Here is a 23501-nt window from a genome sequence, read left to right on the forward strand (position 1 = left end):
CTTATTATGGCACTTTCTTTACACACTGGTGAATATCAGTAAAATAATTCGTCTTTATTGTGGATTTTTTTGTGAATTTGCTTTCAAATCTTTCAAAACAACTACATAAGTCTTTAATATAATGCACCTTTTTTAACAGCACAGAGAAGCATAAAAAATTAACTTGTTACTACATGTGCACTTATTCCACAAAGTCCATTCTGACCTTTCTACATCTGTATTATTTGCGCTCAGTGTCACTATGAGGTGATGAACTACAGACTGATGTGCTGTGCTATACACAAATGAACATTTCTATCCAAAAATACGGATGCTATTTTGCTTACATTTATTTGATTTTAATCCTACATCCTGCTGAGCTTGAATAACTGGAAAGCTGAACTTGCACAACATAAGGTTACTCTGAAGTAAACATTATAATCAAGCATCTGAGTTAAAACAAAAACAAAAAAATTTAAAATTGTATATCGCCATCCATCATAAATTTCAATTTTTTTTTTTTGGAATAGTGAATAAGGGGATGATCAGAACAGAGGATCTTGCTTAACCATATTTATTATGGAAATTTGCTTAGACATACATGTGTCTCAACACCTTAAGAATAGTGGTGTAAGCAAGTCATGCTTAAGTATACATTAATTCATTGATGAATAACAGGATAATTGCGGGAAAAAAGCAACAGTCAAAATGAACTCACAACTCATATTTAACATACATTTAAAGTTGAAAATGAAGCTATACTGATTCTCTGTTTTATAATGTTTAATTTAGTCACTGAGCATCTCAAAGCTATAGTCTGGCATTTGACTCATTAGCTGCAGCCGAAGCGCAGATCCTGCTGGAGACTCAACATGCCGTTGTATTTTTCTTTCAGTTCAGCGCTAGTCTTGCTCTCCTCCAAACTGGGCCAGAACTCCAACCATGTCCTCTCGCCCAGAGCATACTGACCGCTGGGAGACATCAGAGGAAGAGCATGTTAAAGAAGGGCTTACATCAAAATGGCCAAAAAAGGTTTATTGTAGAATGTGGAATTCGCAAAAGTCAGTTTTATCCTCTTTGCAGCACTGGTAAGAATGATTCAAGTTGTAAAATAATAAATAGGTTGATGGTGTATGTTTTACAAGAAAATACTACTTCTGACTTTCTACTTAAAAAAAATATGTTTAATTCAATGTCCTTGTAAAATTTCTGAAAATTTCCATACCAGCATGTATACAATTTTACTTAAAAGAAATGGTTTGTATACATTTGACCATTCGAAAAGTATTTCATATTTCAAGCTCTGTTATTAATACAGATGCACATTCATAGGTCAGGGCACACACACTTTGGATCAGAGGTCAAATGTACTTACATTCTGCCCTCTAGTTGGACATCATCAGCCTGGCCCATGATCAGATAGCTCTCACCTGGCTTCAGATTCAAAGCTTCTTTGCAAGAGATCTGTAACGCGAAGGTACGCTGCTCCCCCTCCACGTTGATTTCTGGACCTACACAAATTCACGTTTATGACATGTGACATGTTTGATTTTCTCTCTCTTCCTCTGAGTTATCACTGACACAACATGGCAAAAAAATCACCAGTGTCTGGTAAAATAAAGACCATTAAGACCAGACGTGAGTAGCTTGATTTGTACGGATTAAACTTATATATTTATCAGAAGAACATCTGTAAATCACTTTGCATCTTACTGCTGAACATTAAAATGACAGAATTCACAAATGTTTACACACTGTGGTTGGAGTGAGGAGTTATACCTGTTTTGAGGGCAAGTTCAATCCTCACATCGTAATAGAGTGTTAATGCATCCTCACGTTCTCTCAAAACAACAGCTTTATAAACTGTAAAAAAGATTTAGATTGATGTAAGTTCTTACTGATCACCACATTAACTATATATATATATATATATATATATATATATATATATATATATATATATATATATATATATAAAACTCACTCACTGCACTGAAACATGCACACACAAAATAAATTACCGTAATTTATTTTAGGATCACAGGCTTTCTTATTACGGTGAGCCTCAAGAATTTTCTCCTTCTTTTGAAGGCTGCAGTTTTCTGTTTCAGCAATGGAAAGAACAATTAACATGTTGTAGATTAACAGTATTACTTTGAATTTTGTAATTATTATTACACTGAAACACGCTACCTTCAGCACACTGACAGACATCGTTCTTACAGATTTTCTGAAAAGCTCCTTCCTTCCTGGTTGGATGATAAAACCTCACACAGCGATTTTCTAAACATGAAAGAATGACATGGGTCACATAAATGTTCATTGTCCTGCAGCATCAGCAATATTAGTCAGCTGTGAAAATAATGTCAAAACAAGTCAAATATAATTGTGTCAGTGGCTCATTGAATTTTTTTTTTTTTTTTTTTTAGAATGTGTTATAAATTTGTTTACATTTTTTTTTTAAACAATGATCCAGTAGCTATGTTTGTTTTAATAGATTTACTCTGGAATACTTTTTGCAACAACTTTATTGGATGATAATACCATAGCGAATGGGGAAAACGTGTAAATAAGGGCGCTCTGTGAAGAGCACAGTGAAGAAAGAAATGTTTAGTGACATGGTGGTTTCAAATGGCAAAACAAGACAATTTTAAATGTAATTCTACTCGCATAAGAAGAGTACCAAACAAACAGACACAAGGGTGACCTCCACAATGACGATTTAAACGGTAATGGTTTTTCCATTTCATTATAACTGAAACCAAAAGTGTGATCTGCATGTAGGTTATTATTTTCTTTACTTGCCCAAATCAAAAAGAAGCCACTCCCAGATCTCATGTTCCTCATTCAATGTAAGTCTATAGTATCTCTTTTTTAAAAAATATGCTTTGCCTGTCACATTGTCAGACCAAAAACGCAAGTGTTATTGCTTAACCAGTATCACATGTTTGCATGCACATCAGCTTCATACCTAAAGAGTAGTATTCATATACAGTGACTGCTGCTGGTTGAAGGAAGCCTCCATTCATTATTCTGTGCAGCCGGAATGAAATCCTATCTTGCCTGGTATGAGAAATCTGCAGAGAGTGGAAGTGCAGAAAGCAGAAACCTTATAGTAAGCATGCAGGTGTGTGTGTGTGTGTGTGTGTGTGTGTGTGTGTGTGTGCGTGTGTGTGCACTTGCAGATGTACTTGTGTTACCCCAAATCATTTTAATATTAACATATAATATTAATAGAATTCGTGTAGTCATTCTCACAGTAATGACTAATTGTAGTAGTTAGGACTATAAGTCCTGTGCTCTTGATGATAGCCTCACTAAGCCTTTGGTAATGATGACATCATGGCACCATTTTTTATTCTTATTTTTTTTACATTACAACTCTTTTATATTAGTGTTTTCAATATAAAACTGACACAGAGACCTTGTCCAGGTAGAGGATGAGGGATCCTCGCTCTGAAAGCTGCTTGTTCATCTCAAATTTCTGAATCATCCTGTCATGTCCAGTTGACAGCTACAAAAAGAAACAATAAGTTAGTATTGGAAATTTTGACAATGTGGCCACTGTAACATCCAGTGGAGCACAGAGTATGGAATTTGTGAGAAAATCAAGCAAAAAATTACACCCAGAATGTCAGAAAAAAAAGCAATATTAATACAACCCACCTTCGCACTAATGGTATGTTCTAATATACTAAAATGTTGTTCTTGCTATAGTTATAATATACAGTATTATAATAGAACATAGTTATTATAATACAACATAGTTGTGATTGAAAGTTATTTAATAACAAAAAGAGTTTGCTACTACCACAGTTTGCACAGTTGGCGTTCATAGAGTCTGTGTTTCTACACTTTTTTGTAGTGGAAAAAAAATGCAGTTTGTTGGGACTAACACTATATGCACATAACAATTAAAAGCCCCTGAAGTTCTTAACTTCATTTTGTCAAAAGCAAATGTGAATAATAGAAATGTGATATATACCGCCTTAAGATCATTCTCATCCACAACAAATCCTGTCAGTAATGATATGTCCAATATAGACATGGTGGCGTCTCTGTCAGCAGACAGATATCTGTGGAGTCATCAAAGCAAATGTGAGCTTTCTTTCCATTTGATCATACTGGTGCAGGTGAGAATACTTTTATAATGTATATATATATATATATATATATATATATATATATATATATATATATATATATATATATATATATATATATATATATAGCAGATGCAACAGAACAGAGTAAAGATCTTAAAAGTACTGTAACTCTTGATAAAACCTTGGAGAGGGCACAATGTTGGTTAAACTAAACATACTAATACATGTCATAATTTTCAAGGATTATTCACTGTACCAAGATACCATTTTGTAGAACTGAAATTTGAAAGTTTTAACTTTGATATTCAGTTGATTAGGGCAGAAACATGATGAAAATGGCACGTATTTGCACACCTGGTATTGATAATGAGTTTGTAACTCTCCGTTGCTCCTTGATATTTTACTAAAAAAAAAGAAAGGCACATTTTCTGTTACTTTCCGTAATTTTTATAATTCATGTGCCAAATGAACAAATGTGAATGTACACAAGATATTAATGGGTAATTATTACAAAACATGTAATGCATTTTCAACCCTTTCAACCCAAACTTTTGTTTCATTACACACACACACACACACACACACACACACACACACACACACACACACACACACACACACACACACACAGTAGATAGATAGATAGATAGATAGATAGATAGATAGATAGATAGATAGATAGATAGATAGATATTATATTTTGTTTTGCATCAAGAAAATGAAGCCAATTTCCCCCTTCCCTGTTTGGTTTGTTTGAATGGATGTTGTTTGTTGAATAAAAAACAATAAAACATTAAATATAAAAGAATATTGCAACATTTTGCACTGTAAGCAAAAGGGCTTCATTTTACTTTTTATGCAAAACATAAACACCAAATGACAACAGTGACAGAGCAGCATGAAATTATTAACCTTCATTAGCCCTTTCAAAAGTCAAAGCAAGCTCAAAGTTCTTGCAAGTAGTTTTGCTTTCTTTTGGTTTTACATAGTACTCAGTCACAACCTGCAGAGGAGAAGACAACACAAAACACAATTAAAGACAGTATCTACGGTCTGATGTAAGGTCAGATTTATCTCTGATTATTGCTTTCTTCAGTCACTCACAGTTACAGAGGCCTCTCCAGAACCCTTGGCACTGATAGTGATTTGCCTGTTGGATGGAATCTGTTGATAAAATAAATAATAATAACAATTGTAGCGTCTGCTTAGGATCACTGATGATCGTTTAGGCTTTATGTCATAGAGACTCTTTTAGCCTTTTGACATTTGCACATTCAACAAATATGTGGGTGCAAAATTCCTTGTTTGATTTACTAATGAAACAGACAGAAGCAGGTATATTAGGCTGTGGTCACTTTAAGACCTAATACACCAATCCACTGTAATTAAACACATTCGTGCTTATCAACTGTTGATATTCTCTTTAGGGATGTCGAAATTAATAATTTCTACGATGCATCGCGATGCAGACATGGACGATTCGCTATTGGTTCAGTAATATACCATAACCGATTATAACGTACTAATGCTTTTCTGATGTCATTTGTCACATACATGATTTCTCACGGTAGCATACAATGGTGGAGGGAGGCGAGTGCGAGTAATTAAAAATGCTCCAACTACTTTAAAGCCGACATCTGTGCACATTTTGGCTTTTATGAACAACTTGGTAAGCACGACCTGGAAAAGACACGCTAATTATTTACAAAATCGTGTACGTATGAAGTAAAATTAAAAATTGGGGATGCAGTGCATCATCAATGCATCATGATATCGAATTGAACTGAATCGATGACATGATAATCGTAATTGAACCGAACCGTGAGACCAGTGTAGGTTCACACCCCTAGTTCTCTTAAGACATAACCAACTGTACTTATTAACTGTTGATGTTCACTTAAGAGATAACTGACCATGTTTAAGTGAATACTTACTTTCGGCACAAACTCACCTTTTCTGTTTGTGCGAGATAAGAGTTGTCTTTGTTGAAGTTCCACACAATCGGCTGCCGACTGCCGTCCACTCGGATCGTCATCTCCAGGTCTAACTGCCTTTTGTCTTTCACTTGAATCCTGTACTCTGCTACGGCCTGAAACACCATGATGGTGGCCTGGGATGGAGGAGACAAGTTTGAATGGATGTGTAGGCTTCCCCTGTTTGATCTTAAATTGTTTATCATCTTTTCTTAAATGTTGCATATTGAACATGTGGACAGATATGCAATGTAGATGTGCATGCTGGATGTAGAATACAAACCTGAGTTGTGCCATATCCTCCATTATACTGCCTCTGGTTGTTGAGCCAGTTTACGATGGGAGCTGCATTCTGAAAGTCTTGAGCTTTTATGAGAGCCAAAAGTGCATAGGCCGAAGCCTCTAAAGTAAAGCTGCTGCTTCCAGGGACAGGCCAATGACTTCCATCTGTTTGGGAATAATTCAATTAAATTTTATTTGTAAAGCGCTTTTCAACATACAGATTGTTTCAAAGCATATAACCTTTTTGTTTATGGAGAGCAAATGTGAATCAGATTTTATACTTTTTGACTTTTAGTTTTATATTGTGTCGTCATTGTTGATTTTTTTTCTTTTTTTTGCCAGTCATCATTCATTCCATTATAAGATTGTATCTTTGTCTTTATTGCTTTGAACATAATGTACTGTAAATGTTATGTTGTTATGCATCTTAATCAATTAGGCAAGTACAACAAGAAATACTAATGCTGTAATGGTGAAATGGGTGCAGCACTGACATTTGAAAGAATGAATGAATGAATGATGCATTTATATAGCACTTTATTGTGTATTGTTGTAAATCCAAAGCGCTTTACAATCATGTGGGGGCAATTAAGCATAAATAAATTGTTTTCAGAACAGGTTAAATTAACTGTTCACATGAATTCAACAGAAATGGCTTTATCTTTACCTCCAGAGGCTTTTCTCAATAGGATTTGTTTGTCAAGTGCATTTCCATTTGCAAGAGCATAAGATGTCATTGCCACTGCGTAAGGATTTGTCAGACCATGAAACTGAGATCTGAGGTACATGGTGGCTTTATTTATGCTACTGTCAAGACTCTAAAGAAAAAAAAAAAGTTGATTGGAGGTAACAAATTACATGAAGTGGCATAAAGAAAAAATAAACAAATTGAGAAATATGTTAGCTTTATCAAGGGTTGCATTTTAACTCAAAGACTAACAAGACCTACTGAGATTAGGCCGGCACAAATGCCTCTCCCCTCCTGCAGGGCAATGAGCACAAAAGCCGTCATGGATGCTTGTGAATTTTGCCCATGTACGTTCCCCTGTGCACAGTGATAAATTGTGATATTAGAAACAATTAAAGGTGCAAGTAAAGATATGGTCACATTTACCATTGCTCTGTAAAATTTTGAGAGTGAAATCCAGTCATGTCAATGAGAAATGGAGCAATATAGAATTTCACCAACTAAACACCCCAACACCAAAATCCAAAACTGAACACCTAAAAGCTAACAAGCTTACTTTCTAATGTTCGGCAGAGACTTCTGTGTGTGTGGAGACTCAAAACTTATGGAGTAACTGTTTTGTTACTTGTGGAGTAACAAAACAGTTGGACAAGTGGCATCTACTCATGACAGCCAGTTTCAGTACAACTCTTCAATTCAATTCAATCCTAAAATAAGCCATAAAAAGAGGCTGTTTGGACAGGACTTACTTAGTTTGGTCTGTTTGCTAGCTGGTTCAATAGCACTGCATGTTTATTTAATCATCTTAATTACAATATTTCATTCATGCTATTTTGTCACATTCAGCGCTGTTTTTTTAATGCTTTCTTCATATTCTAACTTAATCTGCTAAGAAAACACTCATTCTGTTTGTCTGAACCACGCAAACGCATAACATAACATTAACATCAACATAACATCAGATTAACGATGGACAGACATTGCATTTTAGTTGAGAAAAAAACAAAAAATAAATTGACCAGTATTTGACGCCAATTTGATGTTGATTTAACATTGGATTTTGGTTACACAACCTAAAAACAGCAAATATCAGCTGATGTCGGTACTGGACATCAAATTGAAGGGGTCATGTGATTTCAAGTTTTCCTTTGCCTTTGGAGTGTTACAAGCTGTTCATGAACAGATAAGATCCCTAAAGTTGCAAAGACTACAGTCTCAAACCCAAAGAGATATTCTATTTAAAAGTTAAGACTCGTCCACACCCTCCTAAAATGCCTTGTTTAAACACACCCCACATGTCTATGTCACTGTTTGGGAAGATTTGCATAATGGCGCCCAAATGAAAACAAAAATAAATTAACTAGCAAACTTTGATTTTCTCTGTAGTATTGTTGTCGTGAAGACATTTTGTGTTTCTTTGTGAAAGTGAAAATACTTTGTTTGGCCTTCCAAAAGAGGACACAACTAGAAATCAGTGGTTAAGTTGTATTTACAACACTGTTCCAGAACAGTTCAAACCAAATATTCAGATGTGTGCAGTGCATTTTACAGAAGACCTGGGAGAGAAGCCTACAATGCCAGCTTTTATGACTCACAGCCATGTTTTCATAAGAATTTGCCACTGATGATTCAAACGCGAGCTTTGAGCAATTTTACGGAATATCAACGTCTTATGACATTGTATGCCTGCTGGGAAGGGTTCAAAAAATGAATATTTTGTGGTGGGATTATTTGGTCATTGGCAATAGCAATGTAGGGACATGTTTGATGGTCATTGGCAATAGCAATGTAGGGACATGTTTGAGCAAAAAAAAAAAATTGCTTGTTTATTAATGTTCCCCACATATATAAGAGTAGCTTATAGGTTCAAAGTTGCTTCATCAAAATGCCATGATGTTCTGACATTTACAGTTGTTCCTTAAATCTCTTATTGGATTAAGAGGACTTGGAACATACAGCAATGCATAAGCTGTACAGACTACGTTTTTGACATGAATTTTTCCATTAATGCTCCAATGCAGAAGGAAAGTTGTACAGGTTAAGAACGACATGAAGGTGAGTAAAAGATGAGCAAATTTCATTTTGGGGTGAACTATCACTTGTGTTATAGTCTTTTAAAACAGTTCTCACTTACAGTCATCCATCCAGAAATTACTGGGGCATCTTCTCTGAAAACACCGTCAGGTAACTGCTTGTTCATTATGAGCCACTTGAGAGCAGAGCAGATCACATTGCGGTCTATGTTTACAATGTTACTGGCCATGGCAAATATTTTAGCAACATATGCTGTCAACCTTTAGGAGAAAGAAAACCAAACTTGAGTCTTAATTATGGTGAGATTCTTGAGTAACAGTTTTTATTGACCAAGCAGAAATATTGAGAAATATATTAGTTACCAGGTGCTGCTTGGACGGCTAATATATGCAGCATAGGACCCGTCACTTTTACGATATGCCAGCTGTTGATTGTAACCTGTTCATCAAGACAAGGGGCATACTATATGAAACAAATGTTTAGGAGCAGGAAAGTTGACTTTGGAGTGTTTAGTTTACCTCTCGTGATGTACATAGCAGCTGTCTGCCTAAGACCAGCCTTCACGGTGTGCCACTGATTAGTTTTGTCCAAGTAATGCGTTGCAATGACAGGCATCGTTAGGCTAGCCATGTTCTGCTCCCCACAGCCACCAGGCAGGATAATCAAGGAACCCATGGCCTGACCGCTAATGGCCTTCTCTATTGTTATACTGATTGTATCTCCTGTGCACAAGAGATTGACATATTGGTAAAAACAAGGCCTATTTTTATTTTACAAACTTACAGCAGTTGTTAGAGGAGTCACCTATTGCGGATACATATGTGTTCGCAGGTGTGTTGGGCGCCTGGTCCCTCAGTATAAGGCTCTTGATAACCTCCACATGTTCACCACCTGTTCCAGAAAGACAAGAACTGTACAGTCACACTTCACTCTTATTTGTGCATGCAGGACATACATTTCAATGACTGGTGTGGCTTTTATTTAGTATCTGATTGAGGCCAGGAGAGACAATGAGGTTCACCCAAAAATGCAAATTCTGTCATTAATTACTCACTCTCATGTCCTTCCAAACCTGTAAGACCTTCATTCATCTTCAGAACACAAATTAAGATATTTTTGATGAAATCCGAGAGCTCTCTGACCCTCCCACAGACAGCAAGGTTACTGCCACGGTCAAGGCCCAGAAATGTAGTAAGGACATAGATTAAATAGTTCATGTCACATCAGTGGTTCAACCTTAATTTTTATGAAGCTATGATAATACTTTTTGTGCATATGAAAAGAAAAATACCAACTTTATTCACCAAATCTTCTCTTAAATAATGACAGACTTTGCATTTTTGAGTGAACTAACCCTTTAACAGCAGGGTCAGAAATTTACCAGGGCTCAAGACAAAAATCATAAAACTTGCAATATTCATAAAACACTGAATGATAAGAAAACACTTCTAACAACTCCAAAATATTAAGTAAAATGCCCATGCAGAGGTTTTGTTGGAATCCCCTTACCTTTCTTAGAAGGACTGAATTGTAGATTTTCATTAAGTTTGGTCAAAACGCCTTCAGACTAAAGAAATGAAGTGAAGAATGAGTGAGAGAGAGAACAAAGGGTGTGTGCTATATAATTCAGATTCATATGTGAATTCTTAGAAATTAGCACGGTTGCATGGTTTGCTGTCTTTAAACTTTGAGGAAAGCTGAAGGTTAATTTCTTTATGTCATCTTTTGGGAACTGTTTACATTATGCTAAACCTACACTCTGCAATGAACTGTCTTGTTATTTGATCAAAAAGGCCTCATTTTCTTACCACCACTAGGAGATCTTTCTTCACGCCATCACTGCCACGTCCTGCAGCGGCTGCCTTCACTACAATGGCGTGGCGTCCCAAAGCTAATGGGACGATGACAAAAGGTACAGAATATGATGATTTAGCATCTACTGTCACAATGGTATTGAACTTTCCTCTCTTGCTAGCTGGGCTGCAGATGTCTTTGGTTTCCATCAGTTCCACACGTACCTACAAGAAGAAATGAAACTCACATATTCCTTATGAACAATTGAAGCCTGATACTGGCCAAAGCTAATTCTGTCATCATGCTGAGGGCCTGTGTGATGGTAAATCATTCTTCCAATCTGACCTTTACTTTTCTGCTGTACAAGTTGTGGATAATGGCCTTGATTTCAATTTGCTCGTTGCGCACGGCTGAATATGGCAGCTTTAGGTCAATAAAGAAGTTCTTCACCACTGTCATCTCATGGACATCTGCCACACAGATACCTTTGTAGAAAAAAGAAAGCAACTTCTTATAGAAAGCAAGTATTGCGGTCCAGTGAGACCGAAGAGTATAAAGAAAACACACAATTAAATTATTGTCTGGGGTAATCAACAGCATGCCACAAATGCAATACACAAGATTGGAAATGGCTGTGAATATTCCATTTGTGCACAAATTGTGTTTACAACAAGAGTCTGTACCATGAGTGCTGGACAAGCTGATGGCTGTGATTTCCCAGGTTGTTATGGAGTCTTTCAGCTTGAGTCCATCCCTGGGTAAGGTGGTTGTTTGACTAATAAAGAGATCATCTTTTACTAAAACAGGAACATCACTGGCTGAGCAATGACTGTTGGAAACTGCAGGTCAAACTCACCACTGGCGGTTCATTGAGGAACATTTTGGCAACTTCAGTTCCTCCCAAAGCCAACTTTCAGGGAAGAGTGAACGTGTCACAATGTCATCGGAGTTGACAAACTCCTCGCTTTCACCTGAGGGTGAAAGAGTGGTTGATATATTTACGCAAAACACAACCAACACTTTTTACAAAGTATTTTCTGCAATTGTAGAACCAAAACTTGTGAAATCTCTGGGGTAAATTATCCTGCTCAAGAAACACCTGAAGCACGATCTGACTTCAAGCAGATTTGCAAGAGCTAGTTTAAATTGAAATTTATAGACTATTATTGGAAAATGCTCTTACTGCGGGCTAGAATCTGTTCTTCAGCTGATTTTTCGCGATTGTCGGCCATCACATTGCAGCAGTGCAGGAAAGCCTGTCTGCACTCCTCTCCATCCACAATGAAAGATGCCCGATACTGACAGGTGATGCTCAAATCCTCCATATTCTTCAGTCCATCCAAACAGCATTCTCTCTCAATGCCAGAGTATTTGTTCGCTGGAAGTAGATTACATAAAAGATTACAGTCTCTTGCTGCACCCACTGTACTGACTGACAGTCTGAATAGATATTATCACCATATAGTCAGTGGCATAAAATGGTCTTAAAATGACAATAATATTGTTCATCACGGTTATTTCAGGGGCAATATATAAGCCAACATAAAGTAGCTATTAGGACAGGCCTGTGGACAGGTGGCTTCAATAACTGGTTGGGCATCTACTAGTGGACCTGACAAAATCCAAGAAAAATCCAGCCCTGCAGAAAAGCTAAGAAAACAAAAAGGTTTTTTTTCTTCACATTTTTATATCGGTGTTAATGTGCATGTGAATACTTCAGAAGCAATACACCTATTGCCTCTGTTAGTTTTCTTGGCATTTTCTTTGGCTGGTAGGCCATGAATCATAAACCTTTAGAACTGTAAGTGAGAAAGTAGTGAAATTGTACACTAATTGCACACTAATTGTAGGTGGGTCCAACATCTATCAGGCCAAAATTAAGGTCTCTATCTCAAATGCTCAGCAGTGCCATCAGCAGCTCAGAGTTGCACTTGCATCCCTCGACATGCCAAGTTCCTCAAACTCATCCTAAATCTTTCTTCGGGCCATCCTCAAATTTGTGTCAAATTATCTTAATACAGTGCTGATCAAATGATACCCACATTTTCCTGTTATACCAAACAGCTCATCTGTGATTCATCAGAGGTGTTTATCAGAGATATTTATCATATATATATATATATATATATATATATATATATATATATATATATATATATATATATATATACACTGCCATTCATATTTTGGGATCAGTAAGTTTTTTTTATGATTTTTAAAGAAGTTTCTTTAATCAAGGCTGAATTTATTTAATCAAAAATACAGAAAAAATATTTTTTTTGTGAAATATTATTGCAATTACAAATAACAGTTTTATATTTTAATATAATTTAAAATATAATTTATTCATGTGAAACAAAGGTGAATTTTCAGCATTATTACTCCAGTCTCCCTTTAGAAATCATTCTAATATGCTAGTTTACAATTAATGTTGGAAACAGTTGTGCTGCTTCATATTTTTGTTTGGGACTTGTGATACTTTTTTTTTTTTCAGGATTCATTGATAAAAAGAAGAGTAATAATTCAAAACAGAAGTTTTGTGTTACAATATACACTACTATTCAAAAGTTTGGGGTCAGTAAATTGTTTCTTTCTTCTTTTTTTTATTTAGCAATGTTGTGTTAAATGGATTAAAATCTATATAAATACGTATATTGTTAGAAAAGATTATTATTTTGAATAAATGCTATTCTTTTTACCCCGTTATTCATCAAAGAATATATATAAAAAATAAAAAAAAAAATTAAGCAGCATGACATTTTCAGTATTGTTAATAAATCAGCATATTAGAATGATTTCTGAAGGATCTTGTGACACTGAAGACTGAAGTATTATGCTGAAAATTCAGCACTGCATCAGAAATAAATTGTATTTTAAAATATATTTACAAAGGAAACCAAAATTTAATATTTCACAATATTACTTATTTTTTTCTGTATTTTTGATCAAATAAATACAGCCTTGAGGAGCATAAGAGACTCCAGTAAAAAAAAAAAAAAAAACTGATTTTGAATGGCAGTGTATATATAAAAAGCTATATTAATCAGTGGTTGGCCTTCTCTGCTTGCCCTATAAAAAATAAATTGTGTAAAATTGTATTATTATTATTATTATTATTATTATTATTATTATTATTATTATTATTATTATTATTTAGGTATCATTTTTAATTTGTGTAATGTCCACAAAATGGCCTATGATTAGTTTCATTGAGGTTGAACTGGAATATGCTACATAAAAAAAAGTCTGTGGTCAGCACATAGACTGTATAAAAACAGGGCCAGTACTACAGATAGTGCTTCCCTTTTGTTTAAAGACGTCGCATCTGATTTGTACGGAGCCCCGCACATGACATGCAAGAAAAAATAAATAAATTGTGCGCACGATTTACTAATTCGTTCCCTCAATGTACTAAAACGTGCACATGATTACTATTGCGTCCCCTCGATTTACTATTGTGTGCACGATTTAGCAAATCGAGTGAACAAATTAGTAAATCGTCCACACAATTTATAAATTGAGTGAACAAAATAGTAAATCGAGGGAACACAATAGTAATCGTGTGCACGTTTTAGTACATTGAGGGAACGAATTAGTAAATCGTGCACACGATTTAGCCTGTTATTTTTCCTGCATGCCATGTGCGGGGCTCCGTAGATTTGTAACGAGCATAAGCGACAGAATCATCAGCCAATAAAATTTTGACATTTCATGACAGCACGCCCTCTGGGTCCAGCGACGTGCCCAGTGCTTCCCCCAGCCAGGGTTGCCAAGTTTTCTTGATAAAACCCACTCAATCGCGTTTCGAGGTGTCCCACATTAAAAATCGTGTTCCAGGAGTTAAATACACATTTTGGCGGGGTTCTCCTGGTAAAATTCACATTCCAGGGGATAAATATCACATCACTGAGGTCGCTTCAACCAGCAGACATGAAAAATAACCCGCGGCAACACTGTTAAAGTAGCCCAATTTGGCAACACTGCGCCAAGCATTTAGTTGGGAATTTCCAAGCCGCTGTCGCCGACCCCTCTACACCAGACCTTGTTGCCAATTGTTGCAGACAAAAGAGGAATAACTGAAGAATAAACTACTTAAATTGAATTCGCTAACAACGGTTTTGTGCACCATTTCAAAGATTATGCTGTGGCGTGGTGTGTGGATGTCCAACATTTGTACAGTTTTGCTGCTGTGGACGCGTCGTCATTTTAGAGTGACGTGAATGTTCATAGTGACCGTCTATTGGTGGATTACTTTTACTGATCCATGTAGGGAAATTTACTGTGAATTTAACCCACCCCCATTTAGTCTACTGCTGAAATTGGTGATCAGCTGTCATTGTCGTTGAGAGCCTGTGTGCGGCATAATATGCAAATGGCTGCGTTAGCTGTTACAGAGATGTGTAAGATAGATGTGTAAAGGTATGTAGTTTACAGTTGCTTACTGAAGGCCCATGAAGACACATGCACACACACACTCACACACAAAGACTTCTGTTAATACAATATCTTTGATACTGGAACGCCACATTACATTACTCCACAAAAAAGAGGTAAAATTTTTGTTTTTAAGTAACTAAACTCACAGCTTAATTTTTTGTAGAAAGAGATGCATGGATGCAGGTAATTCACACAGCAACTTTCATCTCTCTCTTGATTGGCCAGCTCAATTATTGTGACATTGACGAGCGCTGTTAGACCACAGAGGCAGGCTGAAGATATAACTTTTAAAAGTTTTTGTCAACCTAACAGGAGCGCTGCCTAACGGAGTGCAACAGATCAGTGCAAGAATTTCAAATATTGGGAGGAACAGTTTGGCCACTTATAATTATTGGGGGGACTTGTCAATGTCATTGGTGTTTACAGCCCTGCTATAACTGCTTTTTAGATATACCTTGATTGATCAATCGAACAATTGTTTAAAAATGGCTTGCATCTTTCTTACATAGAGAACGCAGGAGATCCCATGAGGTTATATCTCGTCTTTTTCTTCGTGATGAAGATTGGCATTCAGCATCTGGAAAAGAACAACATCAATAGTGGAGATTAATTACTTGACAGGTTATAAAAATCAGGTTATTAAAGTCTGTATATGGATCTTTTTGAACATGTCAGAAAAAAAATAAAATAAAAATTGCAAGTACTTGTCCTGACATCAGTGCCTCCAGCAGAGCTGGACTCAAACAGCAGGCCGGCATCACTGAAGACTTGCATACTGTCTTTTCCACTTCCTGCTGTGCAGCCAATGTCATGTGACTCAACAACATCCCAGATCTGTTGGGGAAAGACACAAGTCAAAGAGAAAAAGGCAATATATTCAGGTAAGAAAATTTTACCACTTTTCAGTTACAATGGTAAGATTCAATTCTGATCTACAAACCTTTGTTTGAGTTATCCTGTTCTTGTTGTTCAGAACATAGACGCCTTTATCCACAGCCACCAACCCAACTTTAGCCCCAGGATCTCCTGTTATTCTCAGGCTAAAGTCTTCACCGGGCTCATAAACATTGACTGGATCTTGAACTTCCACTTTAAGCTGAGAGATCAAAGAACATCGATCAACATTACAAACTAAGATTCATTCACAGAGTTTTGTCACCAGGGATGAATTACCGTTCCCATGCATGTATCCTTCACGTCAACCCAGACTGAATCAGACACCACCTCAGACGAGCCCACATGATAATAAGCCACAAAGCGGAAGGACGGCAACATGTCTTTAGTTACAGGCAGAGACAGAGACACTAGAGATTGTCCTCTTCGCTTAAACCTGTCTGCTTGAATGATCTGACCTTTACTTAAGATCTGAAAATGAGGCAGATGAAAAAACACTGAATACCACATAAGAACAGACTGCATACTTAAAGGGTTAGCTCACCCAAAAATGAAAATGATACACCTAGGATATATACACCTAGGATGCCTTGAGGGTGAGTAAAACATTGGCTAATTTTCATTTTGGGGTGAACTAATCCTTTAATAACTTCTCCTCTTGAATCATGGTATGACTGTCACTCACCATGTAGGTGAAATCTTGATCTATCACTCTTGGACTTCTTCCCAAGTTCAGACTGACTTTCATTTGATCACCGATCTGAAGCTCTGCAGCATTAATGCCGATGTGCAGGTAGTTGTTGGAGCCGCCTTTGGGCTTGTAGGCCTGAGCTGTCATCTTTTTCACTGCCTGCTGTTCGTCACTTAATTGTGGATCTTTGGTCTTTACCTGGAAAGAATAAACATATTGTTTTCTAATGTGATGTGAACAATAAGCGTCAATGCTTGTTTATCATCTGTTAACTGATCTAGTTTCTACTAGATCACCAGTGCAACTGACTGAACATTAGAGCAGTGTAGATGGCAGGTCTTACAGTAATCTCCAGTGTAGAAGATCCTCCCGGAGTGTTGACAGTAACTTTCGCAATTCCGTTGTCTCTTGTTTGACTTTTGACCCCTCCAGGATTAACCTCCACTTCCACATTTTTAGCAGGTGTTTGGTCAGGATTTGTTATGTAGACCTTTTTGCAAAACCCAGACCAAACAATATGGAATGCAGTAAGCATTTTTTTTTTTGTTACTCCCAATAAGTTTCCAGTAAGTAATGTTTTTTGTTCCTGGTTAAAATTTCATACCGAGACATCGAAGGGCATTCCGGGTTTGAAGAAGTGTGGTGTTTTTTTGAAGTGGATGGTGTACGGTGACGTCACAATCTGAATGCCTTTCTTTTGTGCTTCCACCATTTCACTGCCTGAAACATATGATAATAATCAGAAATGCAATCATGCGAATTACATGTTTTGACGCCTAAAAGTATTAATTTTGTTGTCCTACAAAAAGGTTCACCAGACTCTGTGTAGTTCTTACCAGACTCGGTTAACACACTCACTGCAATGTACAGTGACTTGCGGACAAGCTGCATGATGTTTGGGAAGGTCTGCAGGATGTGTTTTCTTTTCAGCTCTGCTGTTCCACTTCCATCTAAGATCTGACATTCAACATAAAATGAACACATAAAATCGTGGGTTTACGGTGTTCATGAGGGCCAAATTGCACTTCCTTTTGCATTTTTAAAAATGTGTTTCAAAAAATGGTTCATACAGTAAGTGGGGCAATTAATTGTAAAATCTGATATCACTCTGGTGTTTTCACAGATACATATAGCTATGTGTGTGTATGTATAGTACCTGCACTCTCTGTAAGGAGCCTGGTATACTTATCTTCCCTTTATCTTCAGTCACCACACCAAATACAACAAATCCATGACCCCTGACTGTCTCCCCAAACAGATACCTTCAGGATATACACACTCACATATAAAAGCGTGTTGTTTTACACTACCATTGAGTAGTTTTAACCAAAGTATGCTATAGACTTTTCATTAAGATAGAATGATATCAACTTATGGAAAATGGGCATCTGATGACCCTTTTAAGCTATTAGAAACATGCATATAGCAATAATACAACAAATGTACTGTACTTGGCTTTAATATCAACTGATAGACTGTCATCGTTCACGTAGAAGAAGGCTTTCTGTGGACTCAAAGTGACCTCGAAGCTGGGCAGGACTGCAGGAGGAACAGGAAGAATCTGACTTGATATCAGCGTATTGCAGATGTCACAGGTTTATCTTTGTGTAATGTTATTTCGTAACAGCTCGCAGAGACACCTACCGTATTCTTTGACCTCAAACTCACTGGAGAAGTTCTTCTGTGGGCTGTTCTGGTGCCACGCCACAAGTTTCCACAAGCCTGGGCTATTTGGACACCAGATGAAAAGATCTGTCATTTCACAGTCTTATTGAAAGATCTTTGTATTCTATCTTTGCTTTCCTAATTTTTTTAATTTCTTAATTTTCTAGCAAAGAAAGTATACATTCAATACATATTTTATTTATTTTTTATTGGTAAAACAACAGACATTTGGCATTTCACAGTCTTAATGAAAGCTAACGAGTATGATATTATTTTATATTATATTATATTCTAAACACATTTTACATATTTTATTTTGTTAAACAAAAAGACATTTGGTGTGATTAAAATTAGCTTCTTCTAATGGTAAAATATGTTAATCTGAATAATTTTTCATACTTTATTTCATGTTAACTCAAGTTAACTAAAGTGTATGTTAGTTTAAATAATATGTTTCATTAAAAAGTAACACATTTTAAATAAAAGCACACAGGCACTCGTCCTCACCTAGCTGGATCCGTCAGGCTGAAGGTTCCTGACACTATTCCTTCACCGGGATAAACAGATTTGCTCTCAAGGCTGATGCCATCAGGTGTCTGCCAACATTAAAGATGTTAAATCATTTATAAATATGGATTAAAATGTGAACAAAAACAGCTAAACACATTCACATTCATAAAGTATAATACTATGGAGTACAAAAGTCTCAAGAAAGAGAAAAAAATCGGGCATCTTGCGGTCTCATGTTTTACACCTTGTTGTACTTTATCACACAGCTGGAGGACATATTTACCAAGATCTCCACTCTGACTCTATTTTCCGCAGGCTGTGTCATGCCTGGACTCAGTGAAAACACCCGGTAATAAACTACAGGGAGAAGACAAGTATTAGGATATCATCTTGGTGCGAGAACTATGATGGAAACAAATGCAGAGCAGCAAATACTAGCACACCTGTGCTGTCTGGAGTGTAGATGGTCTTGTCGGTCTGTAAAACTATGTTTCCAGACTGAAAGATCACCATGACCTTTTTCTCAAGCAGCTTCTGTGGAAACTGGGCTTGCAAGATGGCATATTGCTGCACTCCTTTCTCAAAGGAAAACTCACTTCCGGATATCTACAGACACGCCATACACAGACAACTGAGAAAAACGTGCTGAAACACAGCAAACTAGCACTCATTGTGCTAACATAGTCAAATTTCACAGTAAAACATTCAAACATTTTTGACAGCCTCCTCCCAAAACATTGGTGTGAGTGGAGCGCCTCACCTCTATCTCGACCAGATCCTGGTAGTTCTTGGTGGGTGTCAGAGTAACCGACGCACTCGTCACTTCACGGCTGTTATCTTTAGGGCTTCTTACTGAGATTTTAACATTCAGACTGGCTCCAGAATAGTCCTGCGCCTCCACAAACACTTTCTCTGGGGACCCTACCTTCAGTATATTGGGCGCTGAGAGAATGTAGCTGAGCAAAACACATTCATTTAGGAGGAACGGGTCTTGGCCTCATTTCACAGACAGCACTTTTACAAAGGATACAGCACTACATTTAGGAGAGAACTTATGAGATTTGATTGTGTTTTGAGTGATTTGGTTGGAAGAGCACACCGGGCTCTAAAGGAAAGACCTTAGTAGCAAATTTCTTTTTTAAACTCCAGTAAATGATCATTATCGGTAAATTATCATACAAGCAATATAAATGATATATATATATATATGGCAATAAACTGAGGTTAAAATTAGATAATACATTGTAGCATAACAGTAACATTGGTATTAATATTACAATATTGATTTAAATAAAAAATAAAATAAATAATTAAATATCAAAAAATAATAACAATTAAAATACTTTATTTAAACTCTACAAAAATAATTGAATTAAAACATAAAAATATATTTCACATCAAATATCTAAATCAGTGTCCACAGATAAGGGTTCAATCATTCATATGCTTTAAAATGTATAAAAAATGTTTTATAATGATGAAATTACACGTAATAATATATTTCACATCAAAGCAAGGTTGTTTTTCAATGACACATGCGTTTCATAAGGTTTCAAATTTGTGTCCCCACTTTGAAATATTTAGATAATTTTATTCTCCTGAAACAGGTTCTGTTAGCATCTAGCATCAACAGAAAAACAAAATGGCTACTACATGAACTCTTCACATTTGTTTTGTGAAAGAAATGCCAAATTTGTCAAAAACGCCAGAAGTCCCCACTGCAAAATTTTCTGTCTGACGGTGGTGATGGGCCATTGACGGAGTTTACAGTCAACGTTAAGTCATCATATTTTTGTGGTTTTCAAGTCATTCTTAATTACATTAAATAGAAAATAGTGTTTAATTTGTCAGTTAATGTATAAATACTAAATATGTGACCTGACATGTTGCTTTTGTGTATTGATATACAGTAATTGATTTTTTTTAAATAGTTAAAATGACTACCAATTCAGGTTTTCATCACCACCATCAGATGTCAGATGAATATTTTGATAATATCTGATTATGATATTTTAGATTTGGTGAGGAATTGGTGGTCACATGTAAAAGTAAGTCTGCTAACATGAAACTGTTTTGAAATGTTAAAAACATCTCGTTTTCTGTTAAAGATATGGTTAAAAATATATTACATAGTCCAAGCTAAAAAGCACATTTTGATAAAAAAAAGAAAAAAAAAAGAAAAAAGTTGGGACGTTGCATCAAAGCATAGCTCAGTAGCTTAGTACACATAAGACACATAAATGTAGTTTCATTTGTCTGAGTACAAGTAATTTTTTATTTTCTTCCACTTTTGCACCCTGTTTTGTCCCACTTCTCAAGAATCAGTGATATAATTTATTATTTGTTATTATTTATTATTCAGAAAGTTTCGCCAGAACTTTTCCCTATAAAGTTGAGATCTGTAATCATATGGAGTGCACATGCATATTTAAAATATAAAGTTTGGCTAAGAAATACATCCGTTTTATATTTAAATTAAAAAAAAAATAACGAAGCATTAGGTCAGAGAAGGTTATACATTACATGTTAAATTACAGTATGTGTTACAGGGTGCAGTCCTGATGTGTGTGTTGTTATACTCACAGTGGAGTGCAGAGAGAGAGGATCGGTAATGAAACGACAACAGCCGCCAGCCACAGCGAGTCCACGCGCATCGTGCCTGTCTGTCCCTGACGGGCTCTTAACTAAAGTACCAGATGCTAATTCACAATATATTAATCCTCCCTCGTCATCACCATCATCTTCCTCCTTCTCCTCCTCTTCCTCGCAGTCAGTTATTGGGTAAGATGGGTGGAGGGACCTGCGCTATGATTCAGCGGAGGACTATACTGTTAGATAAAGTTGTGACATCTTCTCTTTCCTCTTTTTTCTGTCTGGGTCAGAGCGTCACAGCAGCATCACATTGGCATGGAATCATGTGCTTCTAAATAAATTAATCAGTTATTTACATTTTATATTGTGAAAAAAAGTTTTGTGCCCATCCCAGATAGCAACATATTGTCGGCTCAGATCTGGCCCACATCTGGCACATAGGGAATGATGATCTAGCCCACATGTAACGTGGAATGATGGCACTTGGGCGGACCGCTCCTGTTCGCCAGATTTGGGCCACAAGCAGCCCATAGCAATGCCACATGTCAGCCAAGAGCAAAGAAATAAACCACACTGGATCTTATCCGAGTCACAAAATATGTGTATATTAAATATGGAGTCATCTCAGCCTTAATAAGCCCATTAACAAGCAGAATCACTGAAGAAAAGAAAAGAACAGAAAATAAGAGACAAACAGAAACTCAGAAAAACATCTGACTGCAGCCACAGCTTTAGATGAAATCAACTGAAGATAAAAAACTTTAAATCTCTGAAGATCTTGGCAGAGGACGATTAAACAACACAAACAGCATCACCAGCTTCACTTATTACTAACCAGACTGACTTTATTTCTGTTAGAGGTCTACAGAAGTTTTTATTGAGAATTAACAGAGATTTTAAGATAATTTGTTTTACATTTTTACATAATTTCAAAACACCTGCTTAGTGGAAGATTGTGAAAGACAGAACGACTGCATCAACTTTCACTCTTGCAACAATGCACAACTGTTTATTGTGAAACAACATTACAATTGCTTAAAAGCAAGTTACTTTGAATTACTAAAATGGTCAAGAGACCAGCTAAAGCAAACCTTGACCACAAATATGGTGGCATCGTGTGTGTGTTTTTAGTTTATTTATTTTATTTTTTTTAGTTGATTTCATCTAAGGCTGTGCTTAAAGTCAGTTGTAGTTCTTGTGTTTCTCTGGTCTTCAGTGATGTTGATTGTTAACAGCAGCTGTTCATCACTAATGCACAATCATAATTTAATCAGTCACTTAATTATCTGATTAACTTTAACTCTTTGACGACTTGGGATGTGACTTGAAGACTTGATTGTGACTTGAAAGTCCCACATGTGCATGCTGGGTACCAGCACAGGACAAAACTCATCCATGACTCCCAGCATGCATTGTGGCATGAATAAATAATGACGCTGACCCGTCCACTTCTTTTCTTGAATTCTTACTATGTGCTTTTATTTTTGTTTTTGTGTTGAGTTTTAGTAGCGTGTTTTGTGATGTTCAGAGTTGATCTGTTGATTTATTTTGTCATTTGTTGAAAAAAAACTTTTTTAATGTATTTTAAGAGTCTTTCATAACTGATGGCTCAGCAGTGCTTGCTTGTTTGTTTTGCTCTAGTATCAATATTCAGTAAGAAAAAAAGACTCTGGATACGATCAGTGAATCAGGAGTGATACAGTGATTATTTTTATCAATCTGCAAACAACAATACCAATTTTTTATATATATATATTACACAGTACAGCAGTAACAAAAAGTAAAGGTTCAGGAACCCAACTAAAGTAAACACTGATCTCCATCACCCCCCCCCCCCCCAAAAAAAAAAAGAAAAA

The 23501-nt window shown here is 36.3% G+C and overlaps 1 protein-coding gene across 1 annotated transcript; it reads right to left on the reverse strand.

The window, feature by feature from the left end:
- Positions 1 to 537: 537 nt before the first annotated feature.
- LOC109051109 (complement C3-like) lies at positions 538 to 21816 on the reverse strand. Its single transcript, XM_042717256.1, has 41 exons — positions 21637 to 21816; positions 19814 to 20009; positions 19497 to 19659; positions 19337 to 19410; positions 19051 to 19139; positions 18523 to 18605; positions 18330 to 18417; positions 18035 to 18140; positions 17715 to 17835; positions 17483 to 17598; positions 17222 to 17368; positions 16873 to 17076; positions 16467 to 16658; positions 16234 to 16389; positions 15998 to 16127; positions 15799 to 15870; positions 12040 to 12234; positions 11713 to 11827; positions 11540 to 11631; positions 11202 to 11341; positions 10871 to 11080; positions 10572 to 10629; positions 9867 to 9953; positions 9581 to 9784; positions 9425 to 9500; positions 9163 to 9322; positions 7290 to 7385; positions 7008 to 7158; positions 6342 to 6505; positions 6037 to 6195; positions 5190 to 5249; positions 4998 to 5088; positions 4440 to 4488; positions 3965 to 4055; positions 3404 to 3493; positions 2951 to 3056; positions 2173 to 2262; positions 2001 to 2081; positions 1759 to 1842; positions 1355 to 1490; positions 538 to 950 (listed from the first exon to the last, which is right to left on the reverse strand). The coding sequence occupies exons 1-41, from the start codon at positions 21705 to 21707 to the stop codon at positions 812 to 814; spliced, it is 4932 nt and encodes a 1643-aa protein (XP_042573190.1). The 5' UTR covers positions 21708 to 21816; the 3' UTR covers positions 538 to 811.
- Between the last annotated feature and the right edge of the window lie 1685 nt (positions 21817 to 23501).

This window comes from Cyprinus carpio, chromosome B1 (assembly GCF_018340385.1).
Source record: "Cyprinus carpio isolate SPL01 chromosome B1, ASM1834038v1, whole genome shotgun sequence".
Classification (NCBI taxonomy): Eukaryota; Metazoa; Chordata; class Actinopteri; order Cypriniformes; family Cyprinidae; genus Cyprinus; species Cyprinus carpio.